This window comes from Hippocampus guttulatus, chromosome 6 (genome assembly GCF_054856545.1).
Source record: "Hippocampus guttulatus isolate MCC_2025c chromosome 6, RoL_Hgut_1.0, whole genome shotgun sequence".
NCBI classification, from domain to species: domain Eukaryota; kingdom Metazoa; phylum Chordata; class Actinopteri; order Syngnathiformes; family Syngnathidae; genus Hippocampus; species Hippocampus guttulatus.
The window spans coordinates 7,277,997-7,292,360 of NC_141266.1; the positions used below are offsets into that span (position 1 = coordinate 7,277,997).

Genomic DNA, 14,364 nt, shown 5'->3' on the forward strand with positions numbered 1-14,364 from the left:
TTGGAGATTTGGAAGTAGAAGTTCGGGTTGCCAAATTGCCACCCAACATCATTATTTGAAAATATGAAGCTTATGAAACATGTTTACAAAGATCGAACCTTTGTCGTGGTTCAAAGAAGACCAGAAATTTCAAGTGTGTGATCTTGACCTCTCACACTGTTGTCCCAAACAAGCTCTTCATGATATCAGCTCAACCTTGTGCGGCTCACTAAGGGAGAGTGTCCAGCACACTGAAGATGAAGGTAATTTATTTACGGTGTTTGTTTGTTTTTTCTTCTTTCTTCTTTCTACCCACATTCTTGCTGCTGTAGGCTGTAAATTTCCACAGTGTGGGATAAATAAAGGATATCTTAAGGTGTTGAAGCTAAAGAATGGTGACTGGTTGTGTTTAGTCTGGACAGGGGTCAAAGACTGGAGGCCATCTTCTGGATGGGGCTCAAAGTTTTTGGGGTCACAGTGTGTACCCAGCTTTTCCACAGTCTCTGCCGTGGGTTTTGCGTTGGGCTGCAGGTCAGCGGCAGTGCTGTTTCATGTCATCGGGTTGTTGTTTTTTTAGGCTCAATGTTCTCGCCACACTCTTACAGGAAGACCAGACATGGTAGCTCATTGTTATGTGGTCCTCCTTTCATCTAGAAAATGAGGCAACTGCTACGCAGCACGGCTATTTCACCAGCAGCAGCAGTCCGACGCATACATTCTGTCCATCAAACATTACATTGATTGCAATACAATTGATTGCCCCAAGCTCACGCGTACTTTTTTTTCCAGACTGGATTACAAGATGAACTTGGAATCCTGTGGTGTGCAATAATATAGCACAAAAGCCTTTATAAAATGTGATACTTCTCCAGTCGACATCATGGGGGCCCAAGTCCGGTCCTCGAGGACCACTATCCAGCCTGCTTTAAGACGTCTTCCTCCTCCAGCAAACCGGATTCAAATGATCAAGTCATCAGCAAGCGTTGCAGAAAGAATCCTGATCACGATCCTGCTCATTTGAATCAGGTTTGGTGGAGGAGGGAGACATCTAAAACAGGCCGCATAGGGGTTCTCAAGGACCAGACTTGGGTACCCCTGGTCTACACTATGAATACAAGAGCAGTACTTGAACTTCATTTCAGTTTCAGTGGTTGATTTTCTTACTGAAAGTCACACTCAGAGCTAAGGAATGCCTTTTAAGTTTTATTATTAACACAATTGTAGTTAATTGTGCACTTTCATGACAAACTGTTGCTTAAAACAGTTTGATGATGGTAAAATTTCCACCCTGACTGTGAAATACAAACAAAGCAAAGAAGAAACAGCCTCGTGCAAAGTGACTGTTTGAAGTCAAGCAATCCTTTTTTGTTTTGTTTTCTCCATACTTTCTGTCTTCAAAGATACAGAATGATGTTTTGCACTATGTGAGGCTTTTAAGTGATTTAATGGCAAATTACAGAATTTGCCTTTCACCCTAAACCCTCAAAGTTCTTTCTAATTCTTTGCGATGATCGCTTTATGAAGTGCAGATAGGCAAGAATGACTTCATTTCACAGCAACGCATACAGCGTGAGTGTAATCTCATCCTCTTTCTCACACTTTTCTTGATGGGGGTGTAGGACAAATGGTTTTTATGGCACACACGCATTCCCGTTAAATCTATCAGACTTTCTTAGAGCAAATAAAAAAAAATCATCCTGAAGAGAATAGCAGTGCATGTATTTAACAAAGTGATGATGGATTTAAAAGCTAGAGAAAGAGCTAGCGTCATCTATTCAACTTTACCTCTTTGCTGTTCTTGAAATTTCTGCCAAGAGTTACATTCTCTGTGGGTTTTTAAAAGCTATTAAAACAGCTTCCCCTGTTGCTCTGCTTTGTCAGGGTCAAATGTCCTTGAGTTCAACAGCATATCAAAGTGCAGAGGGACAGAAAATGAGAAATGGATGAGGGATACGTCACCTGAAACTTTTTTGTTAACGTTGTCTGACAGAGATTAGGGCAGTCCTGCCTCTGCTTGTCCGCTTTAATCATCTCATGCAGTTGTTTTGCAGCCATCATATTGCGGGGCCGACCTTTCCGTCTCATTGCTGCTTGAGCTCCTCAAAATCCTCGCTCTACTCTGGCAGAGAATCATGTCCTCCTGTTTGCCACAAACGTTTTCTGTCTGAACTTGTGTATCTATAATTGTATTACAATACATGTGCAGTTTATGATAATTGTGTAAAATGCAATATACATAATTTGTGTCCGCCACCTACTGCCCGAAGACAGCTCGGATAGGCTCCAGCACCCCCCGCGACCCTTGTGAGGATAAAGCGGATCGGAAAATGGATGGATGGATAGATGCATATAATGCGGGATTTATGCAGTATTTCCATCTATCATTTAAATCACAAAAAGCCAAACATACAATTGTTACTAAATGTGTGATTTTTTTTTTTAACTGCAAACTGCAAGCCTGTATGAATTTACAAAAAACATAACAAAACAGCAAGCACTTCATTTCTTCCCTGATGGCATGGGCAGATTCCAGGATGATGACTCCAAGAATCATTGGATTGGATTTTGAATTGTGCACAAGTTATTTAGGCAGCAGGAAGTGTAATTTTCACCTGTCTATAGTCCAGAATTTAAACCCAATGATATTGTTTTGTGTATAAAGAATAAAGAGTCTGTCCAGGTTTTCAGATATACCATCACTGATGAAATGTAGTGGTTGTGACAAATTGATACACCTCCAGGTGAAATGAATGTTGGGATATTGGATATGCTTATTGAGCTGATGCCATACCGAACGTTCTATAATCAAAGGTACCAATGTGCAATATGTATATGCGGTATACACTATATACCAAGGCAATTTAAACTCAACGAAACTAGAGTGGTGTGCTGAGATTTGCCTTTTGACTGATTTAATAGTCGCCACAGTAGGTGGGAAAATATACTGTCAGTTTATATTTCCTCACTCTGAAGCTGTCAATTCACTATTATAGGACACATATAGTCACGTTATTTTCCTCGTAAAGTCCAATGACAATTTTTTTCACTTGTTGGATTTGACATTTCCTACTGTTCACTTTGTCTGGCATTGACCATAAAAGAATATTACAAATAGTGACATTTTTACAATTGTTGCCATATGGCTGAGACGTCCTATACCATGAACAGATGGGTTTCTTGGGAAGAAAACACAATATAGCTGGACCCCACATGCAGAGATGATCTCTTTATCCTGGGATTGTCTCGGAGCAGAGGACATTGATGCCAGCTGGTAGGATAGGATGGGGTGTATGGACGGACGGGGGTGATATGAATGAATGAATGAATACTGTGGTTGCCGGAGGGGTCCAAAGTAAACCCCTTCAAATGGGTCTAGGCTCAACAATAAAGTCCATCACTAAAATGCCTTCAGTATTTCATATAATCCTGTTTAGGGAGGTCAAGGCGCAAAGGCAATAACAATAACATCTTAACCTATAAACTAAGTGTTACCACTGTTTTTCTTTCAAATCATTTATAAGCACGTTCAAAGTACCCTGTAGTTGTTTTATTGTTGATCCCAAAATCATGTTCATGGACACTAGCTTGTTGGAATGGTTGTAACTAAAGGGGGCAGCAGGGTTTTGTTTTGCTCGTGAAAAATCCAATCAAATATCTCAAACAATTGTTTTGATACCTTATTCGTTCTACATTCCAGAGGTCTATTCATCACTGTCCATGACCGTGGCCACATTGCATCACTACTACGGAACTGGCCGGAGAAAGACATTAGGGTAATGTATTATTAAAACTCTGCCATTTACTGTGAGGTGATTTGCTCATCTTTGATTTCAATTGTTCCGTACACCAAACTGAGCTAATGAACAAATATATTTTGAGTGTTCACCTAAGCTTTCTTTGTTCTCTCTGATTGAATAGCATGATGATTAAAAAAATGAAACAGCATAAACAAGATGTACATTGAATGTCTACAGTACACCAATAAATGTACTCATTGAAGAACCCTAAAAAAAGATCATTGAAAGATGAATTACGGTAATTTAATTCTTGGTCTCTTTTTCCCCCCCCACAAAATCTAAATAATTAGGCTTTTACTTTTACGAACAGTCAACCAGAGAAGGCCACAATTACCTAGGCCATATTTACTTGTCATTCAACTAAAACGCCACGCAATTCTTGTCTAGTGCATTGTTAAAAGCAACATGCAATATTCCAACATCAGCATAGTCGATACGTTGCTGGCTAATATACGGTACTGCAAATGTTTGACTTTTTACCTGTGTGCCTCAATCTGGTTTTTTTTGTGACACATTTGCACGTCACTCATAATCTCATTTGAGGCATAATGATGAAATCAGCGGCTATTCCTGGTATGTAAAATATAGCAATAACCTGAGCCACCTGTTCACAGCTGTCAACAAAAGGGTATTTGCTTCACCACATACGTTCCATCACTCATACGGAACCCACCTGTAAGATTTCAGTCGAGGGGGGACAAGAATGAGTCATGTTAGACCATTAAATTGAGTTTTTCTTTTCTTCAGAACAGTGATTCAGTTGTCACATTCATGTGAAGTGCAGAGAGCCAGTAAAATGAGTGTTGTCTTACTTTGTGTATATGTCTGACTTTGTCGTCCCTCCATGTCTCTCTAACCACATAACGCTATTGTCCTCTAGTTTGCTCTTCAAAAACCCTAGTAGGAATGATTGTCATATGCTTTTTTTTTTTTGTCATCGGGCCTCAGGGCAGTTATGAATTACGTATGGATTGCGGCCTGAATGAAGGATGTATAAATGACCACTCAGATACCAATGCTTCTGCTCCAGCAGCTCAAGCGTCAGTATTCTATTTGAAGTCTTCCCAATTAGTACAAATGATTCATCAATAATACAATAATTAATCATCCAGATAACTTGATATTTGCACGCACAGTTTCTAAAAATAATAAAGATTATACGTACAACCTTACTGTTGAAAGGAGACTGATTTTGTTTCCTCTTTATAACCGCTTCTAAAAACAAGGCAGTGGGTATTGTATTATTGTCGATCTCTTATTTATTTCAAGTCTCTTTTCATGATCATCAAGAGTTTTTAAAAAATATCTATACAAAAAAAAACATGATTTCTTAATACACATGGCACCTGTAATAAAACACACCTATAAACACGACTTTTATCCAAACATTTTAAGCCCTACTGTACTTTTATCAAACAATATTTTTTTGCTCATCAAAATGAGTGGAGCCACTTCCACTGGCGTGCAAGCAAGTTGGCTGTGTTCACGCCCATAATGCCCACAAATGCCTTTTTCTAAAAGAAAACACCACCCATGCACACAGTTAGACTTCACTTTGCGCGAGACATGCCCTTGGTACGAAATTAAGAGCCTCTGCCATGCATCTGGGGGTAAGCACATGACCATTTGAGTGGAAGCTAGGCTGCCGCTGCTCAACCCGTATTGTTTTGTGTTTTTTGTTATTGTAAAGTGTCCTTGGGTGTCTTGAAAGGCGCTTATAAATAAAATGTATTATTATTACAATTATTATATTATTATTATAAGCTCCAGACCATATTTTTTGAGCAACTTGGAGCAAGAAAAATTACACTTTCACTTTGGGCATCATTGTACTTTCTTCAGCGGCCAGCACCATACATCACACGCCAAGCCTCTGAATACCAAATTGTTTTATATTGGGCAACCAAATAGCGATATCCTGTAGAGTAAAAGCAAGTTACAAAATGAAAACCATGTACATTAACTCATTGACAGAATTCAGTTTTGTAAAACAATAATCAACAAGACATACAACATACAAATGATGATTATATGTACCGGTATATACTATATGGTATTATTACCAATTAATGCTGCTGCTTTGATGAGGCTACTTCATGGCTGTTGGACAGATGAGATGTTTTATTTTGAAATACCAAAGCAAGAAGTTCCACTCGAAGTTAAATCATACAAAGGCATCTCACACTAACAAGTGAAATAACTTGGCTGGACACATAAAAGATACTTCCTGAACACTACACATTTTTCAAATGTAGTTATTAAATTAATCTATTGTTGCAATAAAATTGCGATTGATTAGATAGGAACTTGGATAGAAACTGTGGATATCCATATCTCAATATAATGTCAATGTCACTAGCATTATGTTGATTGTTGACAGGCTGTGTGTGTGACTGACGGTGAGAGGATCTTGGGCCTGGGAGACCTTGGCTGCAATGGGATGGGAATTCCAGTGGGCAAGCTGGCCCTCTACACAGCCTGTGGGGGCGTTCCCCCACAGCAGTGCCTGCCCGTCCTGCTTGACGTGGGTACAGACAATGAGGTAAGGACAAAAGACTGAATATACAGTACCTCTCAGCCAGGGGTCGGCAACCCATAATGATGGAGCCATATTCGACAAAAAAACAAATGCCTGGAGCCGCAAAAAAGAAAAGCCTTCTCAAGCCTTGCAATGAAGGCAACACATGCTGTATGTATCCATATTAGCCTACTATCAAAATGACTAAGTTGGCTACAAATACTATATTTTTCCCTGCACTGCATCCTGTAGAGCAAGGGTGCCCAACCTTTTTTGACCAAAGATCTACTTTTCGATCAACCAACCTCCCGCGATCACCCCATTACTGTACACGCGTGCATACGCACGCACTTAGACACGCATGGCGACCTACCTTCGTCAAGACCAGACGCGGAGGCATGCGACACACTTTTGCAGCATGTTAACTACGTAGCTCACGTGTACCATTTTAAAATGCTTCTATCGGCCCTCCAGATTTCCATTCTTTGCCAGTACCCTCGGTGAATTGTACATGAAAGGCCGGGTTTTTTTGTTTTTGTTTTTTTGCACCAGCCACCTGCCTGGCATTCCGCCCTACTAATAGAAACATGTGTCGCAGGCTATGACGCAAATCTTTGTTGACAAAAATTTTGAAATTTAGATTTTATTCGACACATTTTTACAGCGTTAGATAACGTTAAGAATGTTTGTGTCAAGTTTTTCCTCCTACATAAACCATATCAAAACAAAAAATAGAATCCCTTCCCCCATCTTTTTCTATTTTCAAACATTTTTGAAAAAGCTTCGGGGAGCCACTAGGGCAGCGCTAAAGAGTCGCATGAGGCTCTGGAGCCGCGGGTTGCCAACCCCTGCTCTAGTCAAATTGGTTCTATAGAAGAGTGAAACAATTGCTACAGTCTGGCATCATAATACGCAGTAAATTTCGTAGCTTGCATTTTACCTTTACAAGACTATATTTGGTCCCAGTCTAAACAGAATGAAATTTGAAAGTAAAAATAGATTTTACACTGAAAAAAGATTGCATTGGTATTTACTAAAAAAAAGTTTTTTTCACTCAGAAATTCAAAGTAAATTTCACAAGGAGATGTTCTGAATACATTTTACTTGCATAGTAAAAAAAAAGTTACTCAAGGGGTGAGGAACCAACACACAACCTTCAGGTTAAGAGACAGCCACAAACCCACCTGGGTCATGCCACTTCTACAGCGAGCTAATAAATTGCTGCTGACAGATGGAATACTTGTACCTCCAAGACCTAAAGAATTTTTGGTCTTGAAGAGATCAGCGATTTACTAACTCTCAGTAGGAGCGGCATGGCTCAGGTGGTTGTGTGGCCGTCTCCCAACGTCAAGGTTGTGGGTTTGTTCCTCAACATTTTTTTTAAAACTAATACTTATGTGAGTAAATTTTACGCAAAAAAACTCATTGTAAAAGTTACTTAAAATTTTAGAGTGAAAAAACTACTAGCTTTTTTAAGAAAAAATATCATTCCAAATTTTATCCTCTTTCACTGAATATTTTACTCTGAGACTGGGAACAAATCTATTTTTAGAGTAAAATGTACTCCACAAAATATGCTGTGTGAAGTTTGGTAGGGAGTGTAAAGCTACTGTAAGTTCAATTGAATACACTACAGAGATAAGATATTTCATTTTCAAATTGATGAACATTGTTTGTTTTTGTTTTTTTTGTAAATACACTATCATGTTGAGTTTGATGCCTGCAACAAATTCCAAAATAAAGCTGCGACGGGGCAACAGGAGACTGGGAAAGTTGAGGGACATAAAAAAAAAAAATTCAAAACTAGTTTGGAACATTTTACCCAGTGAGGGGGTTAATTGGAAACAGGTGAGTGTCATGATTCACTTAAAAACAGGCATGTCCACCTCCGATCTTAGAGGGCCGCTGTCCTGGCTGTTTTCCGTCTTGAAACAGAGCACACGATTCAAATGATCACCTCATCAGCAAGCTGTGAAGAAGCCTGAAAACGATCCTGATCATTTGAATCACATGTATTGCAGGAGGGGCAAAACTAGAACATGTAGGACAGTGGCGCTTGAGGACTGAGTTTGTACATCCCTGCTATAAAAGGAGCATCTACGAAAGGCTCAGTTGTTCACTTGCAAGGATGGGGTGAGGTTTACCATCTCGTGAACAACTGCATGAACAATAACATTTCTCAACGTGCAATTGCAATGAATTTAGGGATTTCATTAACGATGGTCCTTAATATCATCAATGCAAAGAATTTGTAGGGATTGCTGTTGAGCCTAGTCAGCGGCCTGAATTTTAGTTCGCTGGTCAGTCCTCTGCACTGCCAAACCGGAGATGTGTTACAGATATCTGTCACCAATGAATGAATATGTATATGTGGCAGATCCCAGCATCCCCGTCAACCAAAAGGTGGGTCAAAATGATATTGCCACGTGGGCTCAGGAACACTTCCGAAAACCATTGTCAGTTTACAGAGTTTGTTGCTACATCTCGAGATGCAAGTTAAAACTCTACCATGCAACGTAAAAGCCTTATATCAACAACACCCAGAAACGCCGCTGGCTTCTCTAGGCCTGAGCTCATCTGACGTTAAGTGGAAAAGTGTGATGTGATCCGACATGCTCGCCTTTCAAGCAGTTTTTGGAACGTTATGAACGTCGTGTCCTCCGGCCCAAAGAGAAAAAGGATCATCTGGAGTCTTATAAGTGCAAAGTTCAAAAACCAGCATTTGAGATGGTATGGGGGCATCTATAGTGCACACGGCATATGTAACATCTGTGAGGGTACCATTAATTCTGAAAGATACATTCAGGTTTTGGAGCAGCATAGACTTCCATTCAAACAATGTAATTTTCAGGGATGTCCGTGCTTATTTCGGCAAGAAAATGCCAAGCCACATTCCGCATTTGTTTCAACAGCGTGGCTTCGTAGTAAAAGAGTGCAGGTACTAGACTGGCCTGCCTACGGCCCAGACCCGTCTCCCATTGAAAATGTGTGCCGCATTATGAAGCCTAAAATATGACAACAGAGACCCTGGACTGTTTAGCACATAACTCAACTCAACTCAACTGTATTTATAGAGCACTTTCAAACAGCCATCGCTGCATACAAAGTGCTGTGCATGGAGCCACTAACATATACAACAAACAATAAAGCAAATCGGTAACAAAGACGGTAGAAAACACTGAACAGCAAAACCAATAACAAATCAAAGTCATGCTGAGTCAAACATAAGTTGTACATCAAGCAAGAAAAAGAACAAATTCCACCCAAAACGCTTCAACAATTCCAAAACACTGACCGAATGTCGTTAAAAGGAAAGGTGATTCATGTTCCAGCTTTTTGGAACATGTTGCAGGCATCAAATTCAAAATGAGTAAATATTTGAAAAACAAAAGAAAATAAGGTTTCTCAATTTGAACAAAAAATATTTTGTCTTTGTGGTGTATTCAATTTAATATGAATTGGAAGAGTATTTGCACTTTATTGTATTCTGTTTTTATTCTGTTTTAAACAACATTCCAACTTTATTGGAACTGGTGATTTTGTGAAGCAGAAGCATTTAGTATGCAATAAAAATGTTACGATCAAGCACCAATAGTCGGTAGTAAACACTTACTGTTTTCTATCTTTTACAAATAACATCAAGGCAAAGCTAATCAACTGTTGAGCTGATTAGTAAGTTTACAAGCATGAGAAGGATCCTGACAGTGTGTTGTTCAAAATTGGATAAGATTAAAAATAATTTATACCACGAAGTCACGTAATCCAATTTAACCAGGCACGCCTTGCTTCCCAAAAAACGTCAACCACCTACTCCCAGGCAACCCCCTTTAGAGACGTTGCATCGCCACTGATGATTGCCAGCTGGTAAAGCACATCTCTCTTGTGCTGGTACATGCAAGTACCGGCCAGCCAGCAAACAGAACGCCCACCAACGGTCCCTTACCCAAACTGTGGGCAGTCTAGCTTGTGTCTGTAGCTTTGAACAAACTCAGACGAAAATAGTTAGCATGCATGTATATATTTACACATCTGTCTATGTACTCTATCCATGTCGTGTCGGCCAAAGGCGTGGCAACCTTAGGTAGGGTTCTGCGCCTGATGCCAGATAAACCGGGCCTGTCAGAAGTTGTTGTGCACTTCAGATGACTTTGCTGCTGCAGGTCAGCTCCAATGTCCCAAATTTCTAATGTGTTTCAGGAACTAACATTTCCAATATATACAGGAAAATGATGCACATGCAAATAATGTTTATAACAGAAATGTTTGTTGCCATAACCGTACGAGTGGAAACTGTAATTTCTCGGCTTAACCCTGGTATTGTGTTTGGGTCCAAATTGACTCGTTTTCAAGTTTAGATATGTAAAAACCACCATTTCCTTTTTTGTACTGAAGCGATGCCGCACTCTTTTGCAAATAATATGTATAATCAGATGGTTTTAAATCTGGTGGTTGTCTTGGCCAGTCCAAAATGTTTCACTTTATCCCTCTCCCGATTTACTACAACTTTGTACTTAAGTTTTATACTTCAGTTACAGCTTCTTTAAATGTGTTGCAATCCTAAATAAAATAGGACATTACCCTTACTTCCATTACTTTTGGCTGGAATTGTACATGTCATGTTATGTTTTGATCACTTGTGTTGTATTTGTAAAGCAGCAGCAGAAAGGAAAGCTAAGTTTGTTTGTTTTTTTCCTCAACTGCCAGTTTACCAGACTTTTCTTCGTCAACACACAAATAGTAGTCATGGTGATTCATTCGTCCAATCCCAGACGACCTTGGCATGGTCCATCCTGGACAGATCACCAGTCGAGCGCAAATCAAATATAGACGAACAACCATTTTTACTCACATTCCATGCTAATCAAATGACTAACACACATTGGAACGTCGGAGGACGGAAACTAACACAAGGTCGGGGAGCTCGTGCTAACACAGGAAGGCCTGAGCTGAGATTCAAAACTAGAACCTAAACTCTCGACTGTGATGTAGATGTGCTCGCGATGAATCCACCATCCTTCCCTCATGGTGATTTATTTTTTTCCTTCACTTAACGTTACCATCCATACTGTACCAATAAGCAATTTAAAGATTTCATACCTGTACATTTTGTTCTTAGATATGCATACTTTGATGACATTAGACCAGAATGGGTTGGAAATATGTCTGAGTGGGGCTGAACTGTCACGTGTACTCATAATAATTTGCTACTCTTTTACAAAACTTCTCAAAGAGATGAAAATACACTCTGCTGGGCTGTGGTTGAATTTTCAATTTAGATTTTTTTCTCAAGAGATGACAGCCCAAATGAGATTTAATTGGCTAAATGGGCCAGCTATATGTCTTAAGAGTGGCAGAGTTCCTAAGGAGGCTGGTTTCATTTGGGCCCTGACACTTTTTAGGCTGCAGGCTAGTATCGCATGCCGATGTTTGAAATGTGTTTGTTTGTTTGTTTGTTTATTGAACATAAAACATATATACAGTAATAATTTGACAGAAAATAAGGTAGATAAAAAAAGTAAAAAGAAAGAAATCAATCTTCATTCAACACAGTTATTATGTTCAAGGGAGTAGGAAGAAGTAAAAAACTTATCTAGTCCTACCCCGTTATGTGATTGTATCTAATAAATCATTTTTATATCAATCAGAAAAGAAAAAAGTAAGAAGAAAGAAGTCTCCATTAAGGCTCATACTTTACCCTTAACCGTGATATTTTTACAACTTTTGGTTTGTATCGGGATTATATACTTCCACACCCTGACACTCTTGTGTCAATTTTCTCTTGTATTCATAATGGATATTTATATACCTTTCTCTATTTATCAACTTAGTTCTGATTTATCATTATATTTAATGTTTTGAATTTATCATTTTAACTCTGATTGATGTAGGTTGTTTGTACTATTTTTTTTGAATTTGTTTTTGAACTCAGCAAGCGATTTACTCATTTTCAGGTCCGTTTCGAGATTATTCCACAGATTAACACCTTTGATAGATACACTTCTTTGCTTGATGTTTGTTCTTGTTTTGAGTTTTTTGAATAAGTTGGTACCTCTTAAATCATAGCTGCTTTCTCGAATTTCGAAAAACTTCTGAATGTTTTGGCAGAGCAGGTTATTGTGTGCTTTGTACATTAATTGGGCGATTTTAAAGTCAACCAGGTCATAAAATTTCATCGTATTTAATTTGATAAATAGTGGATTTGTGGGTTCCGTATATTTTGATCTATTAATAATTCGGATTGCTTTTTTTTGTAGGTTGAGAATAGGGAGTGTGTTTGTTTTGCAGGCATTTCCCCATATTTCCACACAGTAGGTCATATATGGTAATAATAATGAAGTGTATAATGTGTACAAAGATCTCTTATTTAGCACTTCCTTGGTTTTGTAGAGGATCCCTACGGTTTTGGCTATTTTTCTTTTTACGTTATCGATATGTGGCTTCCAACATAGTTTTGAGTCTATTACTAACCCGAGAAACTTGGTTTCATACGCTCTTTCTATCTCAATTGAGTTTACCATAATTTTAGCTTGGTGTTTGATTGGTCTTGTGCCAAAAACAATGAACTTCGATTTTTTCAGGTTAAGTGACAATTTATTTCTGTCGAACCAGTTTTTTAATTTGTTTAATTCGTTTTCTACGGTTGTCAGGAGCTGTTTCAGATTTATTCCAGAACAGTAGAAAGTTGTATCATCAGCAAATAGGACACATTTAAATTGTTTTGAGACCTTGCAGATATCATTTATATATAAGATGAATAGTTTTGGACCAAGCACTGACCCCTGAGGAACTCCGTGAGTGATTTTCAGTTGATTCGTTTTTTTATTGTTGAGTTGCACGTACTGATATCTGTTTTCTAAATAACTTTTTATCCATTTATAAGCTACACCTCTAATGCCATATCTTTCTAGTTTTTTCAATAATATACTGTGATCTATTGTGTCAAAAGCTTTTTTTAGATCTAGGAAAACCCCAACAGTAAATTCTTTGTTGTCTATATTAGTGGCTATTGCTTCCACAAACTCCATAACTGCCATTGAGGTGGTCCGTTTTTCCCTGAAGCCATATTGATTCTCACTTAACAGCGCATGCTTTTGTATAAAGCTATCAAGTCTGCGAGAAAATAGTTTTTCTAATATTTTTGAAAATTGTGGTAGTAGTGATATTGGTCTATAATTTGTAAACCGATGTCTTTCTCCACTTTTATAGATTGGAATAACTTTAGCAATTTTCATTTTTGATGGAAAGATACCAGCTTTGAATGACAGGTTGCATATGTGCGTGAAAGGTCGCACTACATATTCTATAATCTGCTTTATTATTGTCATGTCAATATTAAAGCAATCAGTTGACTTTTTATTTTTAGTTTAAGTTTTTATAATATTTGATACTTCTTCTTGTTTTACAGCAGTAAGGAACATCGTGGAGGAGTTTTTTTCTACATATCTATTTCAAACAAGTTTGTTGGACCAGGAATTTGTTTTGCTAGGTTACTGCCGATGTTGACAAAATACTCATTAAATTCAGTTGCTATTTCTGCAGTTTTTTTCCAAAATAGTATTTTTGCCTTTGATAAAATACTCTGGATAATCCATTTTTTAGGACTATTTCTGATTACTTGGTTAAGTATCTTCCATATTTCTTGTGTGTTACTTTTATTCTGCTCTAATAGTGCATGATAATGATCTCTTTTACTGGTTCTTATAATATTTACTAGTTTATTTTTATAGGTCTTATATATTTTTTCTGCTTCTTCAGTTCTCAATTTTAAAAACAATTTATATAAATTGTTTTTCTTTTTACATGCATTTTCTATGCCTTTCGTTATCCATGGTTTACTTGGGTCTTTATACTTTTTGGAGACTTTAGTTAATGGAAAATGTTTATCATATAAGGAGATTATGGTAGACTGAAATACTTCAAACGCTGTATTTGGGTCTTCGTTTGAGTAGACCTCGGTCCAGTATTGTTTTTCTAGGTCTTGCTTAAAGGCGTCGGTGGAGCGTTGGGTTCTTAGTCTTATTTCTGTTATGTGAGTTGTTGACTTAGCTTTTCTATCAAAATAATTATGAA

The 14,364-nt window shown here is 38.1% G+C and overlaps 1 protein-coding gene across 2 annotated transcripts in view; it reads left to right on the top strand.

The window, feature by feature from the left end:
- Positions 1 to 14,364, top strand: part of me1 (malic enzyme 1, NADP(+)-dependent, cytosolic) — a 69,971-nt gene that overhangs the window by 37,637 nt on the left and 17,970 nt on the right. For both annotated transcript variants that reach the window (XM_086114524.1, XM_086114526.1), the window contains exons 4-5: positions 3,677 to 3,752; positions 6,157 to 6,318. In XM_086114524.1, the coding sequence (XP_085970650.1) occupies positions 3,677 to 3,752; positions 6,157 to 6,318 (238 nt within the window). The remainder of the gene's footprint in view (positions 1 to 3,676; positions 3,753 to 6,156; positions 6,319 to 14,364) is intronic.